Raw genomic sequence first — 15,259 nt, forward strand, 5'->3', positions numbered from 1 at the left:
TTTCACACCCAAGTCATGGTTCTAACTAGGGAGTTCCGTTTTAGCTAACCATCTCATAAATAATGCAATACTCTAAAACCACAGCCCGATCTACTTCCTAAATCATTGTAAATTCCTGTATATAGGTGTAACTCAGCTATAATTCTAAGTATCTATTCTGGTTTCTCCTACGGTCAGAAACTTCTTTCTTCCTTGGTGATGGTAGATTCCTGTGAAGGGCAGTGACCTAACTTTTACTCAAAGAGATAGTGTAATACCAGGGGCAGTACTGAATTCCAAGCCCAAGGTCTTGCTCAAGGACGATCTAGGACTGTTGGAACACTGAGGCTTTAGCTATGTCAGAATTCAATCTTAAAAGGCACTTATAATAGGATACTGAAAGAGAGCATGTGGATCCATACACTAGACTAACACGGGAATGGAGAATTAAGAGGACACCAGACTCCAGGAGGAGAGCTTCCTTGAAACTCTTTTTGCCTCATGAGCAGCTTTTAGGCATCCCTGCCTGACAGGCTGACTCGACCGGAGTACTGTGGCAGGCAGGAGCATCAGATGCAAGAACCTGAAGCCAAGGAAGAAGGCTTATATGTTTCAGTAACACAACAAGGAGAGGAGGTGTTGAACATCTCAGAGAGATGGGCAGGAACTAGATCATGAAGGGAAGAGAAAGGCACATACATATCAAGAACCAATGAGTATGTTTTTTCACATGTTCCAAGACCTAATGACTGGGACTAAGCCACAGCTCACGGTGGTTTCAAGAAATACCTTCTAGCTCTCAGCTCCCTGGAAGACTTGACATTTCAAGGTCAAGCCCAGCCTAACCATACTTCCTTCCATCTGCTTTATAACAGAAAAGCTCAAGGCTGCCTTTTACAGGAGAAGAGTTTGGAATGGTAGAAGCTCCCATTTCATCTTACCCCTTAATGAAAAGAACTCAAAAAATTGTTAGTATAGTTTGTGCAGAAGTGCAGTAAAAAGGAAACCATAAGAAATCAATAAGAGTTTGAAACGTGCTGGGGTGGATTAAGATTAACCAGTAAAATTTAACTAAAAATGAATTGTATGAAAATAACCCCGTACCCAGTAGAGATGAGTACTATGGAATGCACAAAGATATATTTATTCCTAATGTTTAATAGCTGGGAAAATCCCAGGATTGTTTCCCAAAGAATAAATAATCTATGGACTAATTGGACAGTGAATGCTACACAAAAATGAAAATGGTGAAACACGTGAAGAAAGAATCACATAAATGCAACATTGAGTGAAAATAAGTCAATGAAAATTGACAGTATTTATGTATATATAATACATTTATGATATATATTTATATATTATATATGCACATATATGTATATATGTCTGTGCTTGTACAAAACTATATCTGTATAGCATTACACACATATATACATAAATATATGTTATACATATATATAATTCTATATTATAGTTAAATATTAATTAATAATTAATTATAATTATATATATGTATATATATAATTCTGTACAAAAACTAAAAGAAGATAAAACTATCATATCCTATTAGCAGTAAGATACTCATTACCTCTTGTTGGGCTATAGGTAACAGCAAGGAGAGAAGCCTGAGGCACCCTCTTAGAGTGGTAGAAATATATCTAGATCTCAACAGAGATAGAGAATGAGCAGACGTCAAAATATGCTAAAGGCAATCAGGACGTTCATTTAATGGTGCTCATTTCCAAGTAACTAAGATAGACATCAGAAAAGCCAACTTTTCAAAAAATTAAAGAGTAATGTCTATGTCAACCAACCTGAGAGAAATTTGTTTCTCTCTATGAAGAAAGCAGAGGTGTCACCTCTAAGCACTATTTCATAGTCTTGGTTGACTCTGTCACATGTACAACCAATACTGATATAATCCCAACACAACAATTGCTGTCATTCCTTACCATCATTATTTTATTTAATAAATAGTTCCTCTATCCTTTACCCTTATTATCTCAAATTTGAAAGCAATTACGATGATGATGTATGTTTTTTTCTTCCATATCTTTCTCCTCATTTCACATATTTGAAGTCATCAATGATGTTAGTTGGGGCATCATTTCAGGACAGTGGGCTTGGCATTTGTGTTAGTCCTCAGTATGATGTCTGTTTCTTTTCACAGGTTTCTTCCATGCTCCGAGGATTCCTAGATCTTATGTTGGTGAGGGAGCCCTCTCAAAGAGCCACAGCTCAAGAACTTCTTGGACATCCATTCTTAAAATTGGCAGGTCCACCATCTTGCATTGTTCCTCTCATGAGACAATACAGACATCACTGAGAGGATTCACACAGGATGCAAAGCTAGGCAAAGACATAAGAATGATTCAGGAGAACATGAGGAAACCCACAGAACATGCAAAGACCTGTGCTTTCTAAACCAGCTGATTGGTGGAACAGTGTGATGACCTGACCGGCAGGGTTCGACAGACCAGGGCATCTTCTAGTGTCTTAAATAATAGGCATCTCTCCACTGACAGCTGGCATGGTCATTTGGAGCATGGCTTTAATTAATAAGTCATTATTATACATTTTCAGCCCTTCCAGTAAATCAGAAGGACTCAGTACAAACTCCGTTACAATATATCCTAGCCACATGCAGGGTACCACATAGGATTTTCTATATTGAAAGAATACTTTTCTGGCAAAAAAAAAAAAAAAAGATAAAGAAAGGAAGAAAAGAAAATAAAAAGCACTTTTTTTCTTAATGGTAGCAGTGTAATGTATTTTGCAATGAATTTGTAACTTTTCTGTACGATAGTTTTGATAATTTATAGTACTTTGATGTCACGTAGCCATTGTCTCGGTTGAAGTAACACTTGTTTACTAGCAGGAGTTTGAACAAAGCCTTTCCTACTTTTTTATCCCTTTCAGAGAACCAACGATTCTTTAGGAACTTTGAATACTAAATGACCCTCAGTCACCGTCAGCTTTAGCAGAATATCTTTCTTATCTTAACAAGTGTCTTATGTAGTGGAAGAAGAGTTAGGAGGGATGGTGATGGTGCGGACACTTCGCTTACCCAACCAAATATAACGAAATAAAATTTGAGCCACAGAATCACCAAACGATTCCTTGAGATAATGCTAAGTATTTTGAAAAAATTACATTTTCCTTCAAGGATTCTGGGAACACCCCATTGTTTTTTTGTAGAGCAAGATATTTCCCTTGATGCCCACCTTCAAATAGGCATGGCATCCTCAGTGGCCAAACTTCCCTCCCAGGGAGTAATTTTAGCTCTGGGATCTTTGGACTCAGATCCCCAGGTAGAATGTTTCAGTGAGACCATGGAAATACCAGGCTCACAAAGGGAGAATGAACAAGGCAAGTTGTTTGGTTTTGTCCGTCACTGTTTCTAAGACTCTGTATGCTAGCACACCAAACTCTTGTCTGTATTTACCTTCATGCCACAGTATTTATCACTGTTATTCATGTATTGTGCAGAAAGTCTGAACGGATGATAGAGGATGAATTAGCAAGGGGGTACTTTACCAAGTATGGTCTAACTTCAGTGGTGACCATGTTATAATGTGTTTCTGACATAAGGAGAGTTGTGCTGCTGTCTCGATCTTCCTGAATGTTGATAAAAATGAATGACTACTACAATACATTTTGTGTTGCTTGTTGGATGAATTTGCATGTTAACTGTAGGCCAATATAGATTTGCCTTTAAAACTCTGGAAGCGTTACATAGTCATCATTAGTTTCTATTAATTATGCATCAGACAAAAGCCATTTGTTACCAAACTGGAAAACCAGAGGCTTTATTTAATGACTTTGCATACTGTAACAAATATGAAAATATATTTGTGAAGAGACTCTGGTTGCTCTAAGCATAATTAAGAATTTTTTGTAATTAATAGGTTGATAATTATTTATTATAATTTAAAAGGAAAAAAAAGGCATAAAATGACCTTCTGCTGATTAGCTGTTCAGTTTTTCCCCAAACTGGAAATGCTTTACAATAAATAGAATCTATAACTTTGTTTTATAAAACACAGAAGATCAATGTTTTATGAAAACTGTTAAGATCTTCACGGCAGTCTCAATTCCCAAAATGGTAATCCTAAAATGTCACAAAAAGTGTCATAATTTAACCAGGACTATGTAGGAGAGGAAAGAGAGTCAATCAGAATCATTTTAAACCAGAATCAACATTGAAAAATTCATTGCAAAATCTGCAGAAATAACAGATTTTGGACTCAAACAAATTTTGACAGTGTAATGGAAAATTTTTTTCTGTAATTTTCTTATCATTGGGCATTTTTTTACAGTATTTGGTGAGTTTACTAAATGTTACTGTAGCTTAAAGGAATCTGTGAGCAGTGAGCATTGGCAGAAGCTGCACCACAAATAAAGAAAGTGTTTGCCTTTTTCCCACCGTGCTATTGGAGAGACTTGTGTTCTGACTTTGTCTTATTGAGTAAATAGGGATGGTGTGTGTATGACCTCAGGGGTGCAAATGAATTGGTTTATGTATGTTACCATGGTTGTCATATGTTATATAGTTATCATGATGTTTTAAACTGAAGATGGACATTCCTACCCTCCAAATGACCAATTGTGCAAGAGTGTGATACAGATACTCTCCTTAGAAAAGAATATTAAATTCTGAGAAATCAGGCTCAAGGAAAACCAGAAGGAGAACTAAGGACCTTCATTTTATCCCACGGAAGTTGAGCTGATTTGAGGCAATTTTACTAATGAATTTCATTAAAAAGTCTAGAGGAGCTCTCCTACTCTAGAAGAGAATTCAGTGTCTTTATCACTACATTGAGCAGCCCTTGAAGTTGAAGAAAAGTGTTTGTGTCAAAGAGCCCACTTCTTGTCTAGAAATTTTAGAAGGAGACCTTCATGAAGTGACCTGAGACAGAAAGATGAGAGGGAATAAGTTCATTGTATGTCAAGAAAGAGAATGATGGCGGCAACCTTCCACAGACAAGCCCTCAGGCTTTGTTGTAAAGGGAAGAGGCATTATGTTTTCTTGGCTGTGTCTGGCAGAACATGGAGAAGAATTAAGGAACATGTTAAACTACTTTTAAAATGTAATGAAGACCGGGGACATGACCAAGTAGAAAGGACACTTGCCAACAGGACTGGGGACCTAAGTGACATTCCTGGAACCAAATGATACAAAGAGGCACTGACTCTGGTAATTTGTCCTCTACCTCCACATGCATGCCATGGTGTCATGGTGCATAAGGACACACACACACACACACACACACACACACACACACACACACATAAGGGATTTTTTTAAGTAGTAAGATGTGTAGCCACAATGTGCATTGGAGGGAACTTTAGGGAGAGATGTCTTCTTTTCTGCAGGAAAAGAGGTCAGAGTAACACTGAAGCTGAACTCTAAACAAGTGTATCATCTACATAGCATCTCTCGTAAACAACAGAGGCTGGAGCCTTCAGGCAGAACCAAAATGTGTTTTGGTAATTGTACTGGCTCGTTTTGTGTCAACTTGACACAGCTAGAGTTACCACAGAGAAAGGAGCTTCAGTTGAGGAAATGCCTCCATGAGATCCAACTGTAAGGCATTCTCTCAATTAGTGATCAAGGGGAAAAGGCCCCTTGTGGGTGATGCCATCTCTGGGCTGGTAGTCTTGGGTTCTGTAAGAGAGCAGGCTGAGCAAGCCAGGAGAGGCAAGCTAGTAAAGAACATCCCTCCATGGCCTCTGCATCAGCTCCTGCTCCCTGACCTGCTTGAGTTCCAGTCCTGACTTCCTTTGGTGATGAACAGCAGCATGGAAGTGTAAGCTGAATAAACCCTTTCCTCCCCAACTTGCTTCTTGGTCATGATGTTTGTGCAGGAATAGAAACCCCGACTAAGACAGTAATCTTCCCCCCTTTCCTTCAAAAGCATCTCATATTAGATATATAAGCAGAAGATTGTCTACTTACAAGTCCCCATAGATTTGGCCATGCCACAGTTTGAGACCCCATAATGTGGGGGAGATGTAGGAGAAAGAGGGACTAGAATATCATATTGTATACCCTACCATGCCTCCTGCTGCTCTCTCTTTTTCTTGTACAAAGTCATCCAGTTCAAAGGGAGATGTGTTGGTTTTGAATTGACGTGAAATTGACTCTTTGAAAGCCTTAGTAGATAAATGGAATAGGACATAATTATGTTTGGGTTCCTGTTACCCACCTAGAAGGATATTCACTGGCAATTACTAAAAATAAAATAAAATAACAAAAGAAATAATTTCACAAAGTTAACATATCAGAATCAGACTCCTTGGTCAATTTAATGAAAGAAATAGATAATGAGATTTCAGAGAAAGACAGATTGTATCTGGATTAGATATCAAATATATAAACAGAAAAAAATCTAGTGAAACAGACATAACCCAGCATAAATGGAACGAATGTACAAGGAAGACTATCATTATGAGCATGTTGATTTATGTTTTCATTTTCCAATTTCATTATTCGGGTGTAGGTTATACCAAAAGGAAAGCCTAAAACAAACATTTAAACACATTTACTTGTACATTAAAACGATTTACTTGTGCAGTGACCCTGGAAAACTTTCTACCAGAATGAACATTCAGAGAGAAGCAAATACAATATAACAATTTCCTTTCAATTGAAACATTCTTTCCTGGAGTAGGAAGGGAAGTTTTTAAGACACAGGAAACTCATAAGCCTTGGGAATCTCCTCCCTTCTGCTATATAAGCAGCAAACAATTACTGGGGAAGTGGAAACCATTGTCTTCTATAACTTGGCCAAGGAACAAGAGTTCCTTTTGTGAGTCAGTAGCAATACTAGGTGGAGCTTTTTGGTGAGGCCCCTGTCTGAAATAAATTCACCATTTCTTGAAGACATAGTCGGTGGAATTGCTTTTGTCTGCAGTTAGTTACCTGTCTGAGGCAAAATGAAATTTATTTGTTTACCTCTCCCCAGGAAAAGTCAGGCAACGTGATGAGCACTCAGACAAGGATCAACAGGATTAAAAAAGCCATTGAGTGACTTATGTGATTGGTGATAAGACATGAGAGCTGAGGCTGGCTGGTCCAATGAAAGGTGCAGCATCCATAGGGGTAATGCCATAATGACTACCTTTCCTGATGCCCTCCTAATTAAAGGCAAAGTCTACCATTTTCCTGAGCTCAGTGCAAGGTGGCGAAGTCCCTTTACTAACAAGCCGTCTCCTTCTCTGCTCTTGTCTGGGGAGCATGAAACTCAGGTACCCTCTACCTATAGAATGTCACCTAGCCTTAGTGAGATATTAGGTTCAGCTTCCTTTCTCCCCGATGAGAACCTGTACAGCAAGCACCTCCAGTTCGCTGGAATGCTTCCCCATGCTAATGAGTACCTTACCCTTCAGCCAATGACCTTTTGCCTACCCTGGATATTCCTACTGCCTTCAACCAAAACTATATAGCCCTTGACTGACTCTAAATAAAGTTAATCTGTCCCCAAATCTGGTCCCCATGTGTCATTATTACTGCTCATACTCACGGGCTGTCCAAAACCCTGTTTGTCAACTCTGCTTCATCATGTGCCAGTGGCCAACAACGCCAGTGAGAAGGGACACCCATGTTTTCCCTGTGTGGTACAGGATGCTATCGATTCTTGGCAGCAGTTCTGTGGTTTCTGCCATGAGTGATAAGACATGTAACCAAGGCCAAGGGTGGAGCATCCTTGAGAGTGCAAGGGTAGTCAACTTTATCTGCAAAAGTTTTTCAGCCTTCTCCATATATGGTGCATATCTTTGTAAATGTGATCTGCCATATGACTATGAGGACATCCCTAAATATGGCTGACAGATAGAGGATATACTGTAATCCCTGAAAGAAAACATATAGAGTGGAATTAAAAGCAGGCCATGAAGATAGTTACATGGTCTTTGGGGTGGGGAGTAAGTCATGCAACTGAGAGTCAGCTATATCCCTTATAAAATATTTCCTCAAGTAAGGAAAATATACAATAGGAAAAATAAATGTATATGCTGTCCTTTATCTTAGTTTCTGATTTGGTAGGTGTCTTAGTAAGGGTTTCTATTCCTGCACAAACATCATGACCAAGAAGCAAGTTGGGGAGGAAAGGGTTTATTCAGCTTACTCTTCCATGCTGCTGTTCATCACCAAAGGAAGTTAGGACTGGAACTCAAGCAGGTCAGGGAGCAGGAGCTGATGCAGAGGCCATGGAGGGATGTTCTTTACTAGCTTGCCTCTCCTGGCTTGCTCAGCCTGCTCTCTTATAGAACCAAGACTACCAGACCAGACATGTTCCCACCCATAAGGGGCCTTTCCCCCTTGATCACTAATTGAGAGAATGCCTTACAGTTGGATCTCATGGAGGTATTTCCTCAACTGAAGCTCCTTTCTCTGTGGTAACTCTAGCTGTGTCAAGTTGACACAAAACTAGCCAGTACAGTAGGAAACATAAGGAAAAATGGGAGGATGAAATGGGGGTGGTAGTTTGTCATTTTTTACAGCTGGTAGGGTATAAAAGATAAAGAGCACTGAAAACACCTATGCTACGCCATTGAGTCCTTCCTGGGACCCAAAAACTTCAGTTGTTTGAGAGGAATCAGTGAAGGAGACAAGAACTAGGTAGAAGTAATAGAAAACAGCCTGCAGATCTGATTTTTAAGGAAAATGTGTGATAATCAGGAGATACTGAGCATCCAAATGGCTTCATTTAGAAAAGACTTTTGAGGGGCTGGTGAGATGGCTCAGTGGGTAAGAGCACCCGACTGCTCTTCTGAAGGTCCAGAGTTCAAATCCCAGCAACCACATGGTGGCTCACAACCATCTGCAACGAGATCTGGCGTCCTCTTCTGGAGTGTCTGAAGACAGCTACAGTGTACTTACATATAATAATAAATAAATAAATCTTTAAAAAAAAAGAAAAGAAAAGAAAAGACTTTTGAACAAGAATTAATAAAAGAGTTTCTCAGAGCTTGTCTCATGAGGTTGTGCTACAAAGAAAGAAACAGTGATCTTTAAAATGATAAAAACTACATAATCTGAGACAGCATGCTCATGGATTCAAGGCATTAGAGACACTTGACTGTCACCACCTACATCTTATGACTAACAGGTACTGGAAAGTAATCTATAATGAACAAGCATTACTGAAGTGTGTACACAGGAATGGTATTTCATACTTATTGCACCGTGTTGACAAGACTGTGATGTTCACAGGGAAGTTAACAGATTTTAGCAAAGACCTTGGGGCTGGTTTGGGATCTGGTGACTTTGCTGAGCCCCATACTGGAATGGGTGTTTATGGGGTAGGAGGGGCTCAGATGTAAGTTGGGTTAGTAGGTTGCCAAAGCATTCAAGGTAAAATATGAGGAGGAAGGGGAACAAAGATGATGAATTCTGTCCGTGTTACTCAAAATTCAATGTGATAAAATATCTGTTGAGCCAGGGTTCCTAGAGAAAAACTGACACAAGGCCAGACTCAGTGGTATCAGGCCTCTGGAGTGCTTTAAAGACTGAGCTACACTTCACCAAGGGAGTAAGACAGGAGTGGGCTACAAAGAACCGCATATAAAAGATCAACCTTGCCCTTGGGAGAAGCAGGTATTCTCCTGAAGTATGATTTGTGCAAGGTTGCAAGAAAGTACAAGGGCAGTGGAAATTGGTCACCTATCCTAGGGTTCTTCCAGCAGTCAGATGTCACCAGTGAAGAGGTACCAGCCACTGCTCACCCAGATCCCTATAAGTAAATTCATTGGTTCACCAAGGTATCCTTTGCTTGGTTGCTGGTACCATATCATTTGTTCATATCTTAATAGAGAAGAATTTTTGTTTGCTTTGTCTTTTGTTATTGTTTTATTTTGTTTTTGTTTTAGGGTGTTTTTGTTTTTGTTTTCACAGTGTTTATCTATGTAGTCCTGGTTGTCTTGGAACTTGCTATATATACCGGTGGGACTTAAACAGGGATCCTCTTGCCTCTGCCTCCTAAGTACTGGAATTAATGACATATGCTATTCAGCCTGTTCACATATTACTAGGAAAAGCCACACAACACAATATCATAGAGGCTGACCGTTGTGGGCATTCTTCTCTTCTCAATCCCATTCAAGAGCTTAAAGACACTTTGAAATTGTCCTTCGAAGATGAGAGTGTGAAGGTACTTATCCATCATCTCCAATACTTTGTTCATTGGCATTTGTCCCTGGAGCATCACTGCCTAGACATTTCAGTTTACTCTGTACCTGGGTACAGCTATTCAAGAGAGGTTCAAGGTACTATTGGAACTGTCAACAAATGATCTCCAGGAAGGACAAAGGAACACTGATGGAGTTCTGATACTGTCTCCTTCATAAATACATCTAATTAAGGACAAAATACAGAGTTGTAGAAGTCTGTGAGTTGCTGATAGCTAAATGAAGATATGCAGAGAACCCTTATACTGAAAGGTTTGCTCATGGGACAAATGCTTTGATAGTTAAGCCTCATTGTTTTAAGCAGTAATAAAAAAAAATTCAGGCTCTTATGTGATCCCCTCTTAACTAACATTATCAAGGTCTCAAAGACTTAGGTGATAATATACATTAATCATGATATGTATTTAGACAACATACACACACACACACACACACACACACACACACACACCACATACTTTGGTTCTACAACAGCAGTGGTCTTCTCTTTGTCCAGTGATATAATTCCACTCACAGGAAAGGACCTAGAATACACATGGTCAGTACCAATAAATGTTTGCCGTGTCTGCCTTTATAAGCCCTTGCCTTATAGACAACCCCAAAAGTTGTTACTTAATAGGCAGCTGAAGCAATCACTAATTCTGCAGTTCCTTAGCATCTGGGACCTCTTGGCTGTGTGAAACTTCCATTTCTTTATCAGAAAAAAAAGTCTACATACAAAAAGTAAAACAGATATTGTTTACACAGAGAAGCAACTGTGTACAGTTATGCTGTACATGATATGATTTTATGATTGGTTTACTAACTACCATGATTTCCCTTTTAATTATATGCATGGGTGTGTATCTGTGTGAGAGCATGTGCAGATGAATCCAGTACTCCATGTTGGGTCCCCTGGCACTGGAGTTACTGGCAATTGTGATATACCTGATTATAACTGGCAGAGAAAAGTTGTGGATGCCTTTCCTTGGCATATACACAAAAGATGCTCCACTATCCCACAAGGACATGTTCCTAGCAGCTTTATCTGTAGTAGCCAGAAACTGGAAACATCCTAGATGTCCTTCAACTGAAGAATGGATAAAGAAAATGTGGTATATTCACGACTCAGCTATCAAAAGCAAGCACATCACAAAATTTGCTGATAAATGGAACTAGAAATTATCCAGAGTGAGGTAACCCAGAACCAGAAAGACACACACGGAATGTACTCACTTATAAGTGTATACTAGCCATAAAGCACCAGGATAAGCATGCTACAATCTACAGACCCAAAAGAAGTAAATTAACAAGGAGGGCCAAAAAGAGGACGCTTGAATTTCACCGAGAAGGAGGTGGATGGAGAGAGAGAGAACTGGGTGGGAGAGGGGATGGGAAAGGTCACAGGAAGGGTCAAGTGTGAGGAGAGTAGAGAGAGAACTGGGATTGGTGTTGGCGGGGGGCATCTCTAGCACAAACTGAAAACTCCCAGGAACTTAGGAGGGTGACCATAGTTAAGACTCCTAGCAATGAGGGATGTGGAGGTTGAAAACATCATACTGTAACAAGGCAAAACTTCCAATGGAGAGGTGAGAACACCAACCCACCCACACAACCTTCAACCTACAATTTGTCCTGCCTATAAGATGTTCAGGGATAAAGCTGGAGCAAGAATTGAGGGAATAACCAACCAATGACTGGCCCAACTGTGCCATGAGAGAGAGCCCAATGAGAGTATTAATGATAGTCTCCTGTACTTGCAGACGGGCACTAAGCCTAGCTGTCCTCCGAGAGGATTCACTTTGCAGCTGATAGAAACAGATGCAGAAACCCCCAGCCAAACATTAGGAAGAGCTCAGAGAATCTTGTGGAATAGGGAGATAGGAAGGATAGAAGGAGCCAGAGGGTCAAGGACATCACCAGAAAAATCTACAGAATACACTAACCTGGTCTCATAGACACACACAGAGACTGAACCATCAGCCAAAGAGCATGCATGGGACAGACACAGGCACTCTACACATATGTAACAGATGCCCAGCTTGGTCTTCATATGGAACCTACAACAACTAGAGCAGGGGTTGTCTCTGACTCTGTCACCTGCTTTTGGACACCTTTCCCTTAACTGGGCTGCCTTGTCTAGGCTCAATAGGAGAAGAGGCACCTAGACCTACTGTAGCTTAATATGCTGAAGCAGGTTGCTATCCATGGGGAGGCCTCCTCTTCTCTGAGGAGAAAGGGAAGGGGGTTGGAAGCAGGAGAGGTGAGAGGGAAGAACGAGGAGGAGAGGGGGGAGGTGAAGCTCTGATTGGGATGTAAAGAGAATAAAGTAATTAATAAAAAAACTATGTTAGTCCTTTTTTTATTATGAACTCTTGTTTGATAACTAAAATTGCAGTAAGGACGTGAAGAAATGGGCTAGAAAATAATGTCATTACCCACACCTTTTGTGGAACAACTCCAGCATGTCAGCACTGTACTAAAGGACTCTCTTGCATCCTCAAGGGGCTTTTCAAGAATGAAGGAATGAGCTCCGTGTTCAAATCAGAAAATATATGCACACAGGCGCAATGACTTGGATGATGCTGCATATTTATTAATAGTAACATCTTTGTAACTCAAAATCTTCACATTTCTACACCAAAGTTACCTGGTAAACAACATAGAACTGCAATTTTAGGGTCTCTGGGGTGCAATTGGGGTTCTCTGGGGTGACTCTTTACAGCTGACAGTTTGCAATGCTGTCTAGCTTTCAATCTACAGTTTGAGACAACTTGACTTAAAGGTGTTTGTCCGGATCAGGTTCTTTGGCATTTGCAATGATCAGAAATGAGCTTTATGGGTAAAAAAAAAAACAAAAACAAAAACAAAAACAAAAAAACCTGTCTTTCTCAGCTGATAATTCCAGAATGTTTGGGTCTAATAATAATTTGGACTTTTCTGCCATACACACTCCCATGCAAAAAGCACACTGCGGTCTGCCAGAGGTCCCAGTACAGATGGGCTTCCTAACTTCTTCCTTCTCATTTCTCCATTCATAGTCATCTGGTGTCTCTCACCTCCAAGCTTCTCTGCTTTTGTAGGAAAGTATGGATACTCAGTATATGTCCTTTAAAGAACTTTCTTTAGCATTGGGTGGGAAGTAACTATACCTCCCTCTGATACAGTCTCAATGGAAACATTTTGCTGCAATTAATGGAATTCTACCAAAAAATTGCTAAGAATTTAAAACAACGTTATTCTTGGCACTGAGAAAATGGATAACCTGCTAAGAGCACTTGGAGTACACAAGTGAAGACTTGAATTCTAAGAATTCAGATTTACTTTTTTAAAAACTGGATATGGCCACATGCCCATGTCACCCCAATGTTGAGTAGACAGAGTACAACAGATCTCAGAATCTCACTGGCTAGCCAGTCTAGCAAAACTGCAAATTTCAAGTTTAGGGCAAATCTATTTCCTGTCTCAAGGAAATAAGGCAGATAACAATAGAAATATATATCCATAGCTACCCACTGGCCTCTGCGTATGTGCCCATAGGCAAGCATATACCCATATACATGTACCACCACCACTACCACCACCACCCATAATGTTAAAGAAAAAAGTCACTCTCCTCCCAAAGAAATCTGCACATACATTGTCTGGTCTGGCATTTCCAGATAGGCAGACCCATTATCCTTTTGTGCCTAGAGGCATTTAGTTTTCAATTCCCAGTAAAAAAGAAAAATGACAGTTAAAGGGGTAATTGAGCATCTGTGGTTTATCTATTTCCTTTGTTTTCTTTCCGTTCTCTAAGCAATGTGAACAGATGAGCCACAACTTCTATTCCTGCTCCAAGAGCAACTACAGAATGTAAGGCAATAGCAATAGGCATGAAAGTAGCTCAGAACTGGTCCAAGCTATAAACTCACTAGAAGACCTTGGGATAGAAATGCTCAGAGTTCTGTCTCCTGTGGCTCCCCTTTGTCTTGCTCAGTTCATGATCATGATAGGGACAAAGCTGTAGGGAGTAAGACTATTTTTCAAAAGAACTTTCACTGAGTTTATGATATGATCTTAGGCTGGTTCGTTAAAGACGGCATAGTGGAAAACAGCCATGGTAGTAATACTAATGGTGAATAGCAACAATGACTGATGGCTGTGTCTCATCGTGCCACTGTCGACCATGAAATGTCAGTGGTCTGGGCTGCTACCTGAGACCAGATTGATGTCTGGGGCTGTACTGACACCAGGGGCCAAACTGTGAAGCCATGGCAATATCCTGGCCTGGGCTGACACTGAGGACTACATCTGGGTCCATAGTCCTGCTGCAGCTGGAGTCTATGTCAATGTCTGTGACCTGAGTTACCACCAAATAACATGAGGATGTCCCTGATCTAGGTTGCCACCTGAGGCTATGTTGATGTGTAAGCACTGTGCTGTGCTAGTCCTGTCCCTTATATAGCCGGCTTGGGAGAGCTGGCTGTGATAGACTTGGTGCATGAGATCTGACCAACCCCTCATCTGTCGCAGCACTTGGGGGAGCAGGCCTCCCATCAACATCATGCCTAAGTAGCACAGTAGAGCTGGCCCTGGTGGCATGGTTCAGGGACAGTGGGAGAGCTCGCCCAGCCCCTTGTCTGGGCAAAGCAAGAGAACTGGTTCTAGTGGTACTGGCCCAGCAGAACTGGTGGGCTGACCAACTAAGCTTCCTCTCAGGTCCAGATTTAGTATTTTGGCCCAACCCAACATCCACCCCATCTATGAACCGCTAGAATGCAAGAAGGAGTCCTGCAGATTCAAAGATGCAGGATCTTCATGACACAAGGCAACTATAGGATATCCTAAAAGAGTCCTGGTAAGGAGCCAGTATTGACAGAGTAACAGAAGCCAGAGACCTCAAACCAGACAAATAACTCATTGCAATGAATATTTGCAAGTAAAGCTATTTGGGCAAAGGGATGCATGTGTGACACATTATGACACACTGAGGCTTCCATGGCAAAATGGGGCTTGGAGGGTATTGTTTGTTTTGGTTTTCTATTTTCATTTTTTTTTGTTTTGTTTTCTTTTAGGAGGAAGTTGCAAGGAGAGAGGGCAGAAATGAAGGGATGGGGAGATGAGTGGG

General features: G+C 40.5%; 1 protein-coding gene across 7 annotated transcripts in view; it reads left to right on the forward strand.

Annotated features, from left to right (window-relative positions):
* The window catches only part of Pak5 (p21 (RAC1) activated kinase 5), a 312,415-nt gene extending 307,992 nt beyond the window's left edge, over nucleotides 1-4,423 (forward strand). For all 7 annotated transcript variants that reach the window (XM_085833823.1, XM_085833816.1, XM_085833825.1 and 4 more), the window contains one exon: nucleotides 2,150-4,423. In XM_085833823.1, the coding sequence (XP_085689949.1) occupies nucleotides 2,150-2,305 (156 nt within the window). In that variant the 3' untranslated portion in view covers nucleotides 2,306-4,423. The remainder of the gene's footprint in view (nucleotides 1-2,149) is intronic.
* The last annotated feature ends 10,836 nt before the right edge of the window (nucleotides 4,424-15,259 follow it).

Source organism: Mus caroli, unplaced genomic scaffold (assembly GCF_978045245.1).
Source record: "Mus caroli unplaced genomic scaffold, Mus_caroli_1 scaffold_2, whole genome shotgun sequence".
In the NCBI taxonomy this organism is placed as follows: domain Eukaryota; kingdom Metazoa; phylum Chordata; class Mammalia; order Rodentia; family Muridae; genus Mus; species Mus caroli.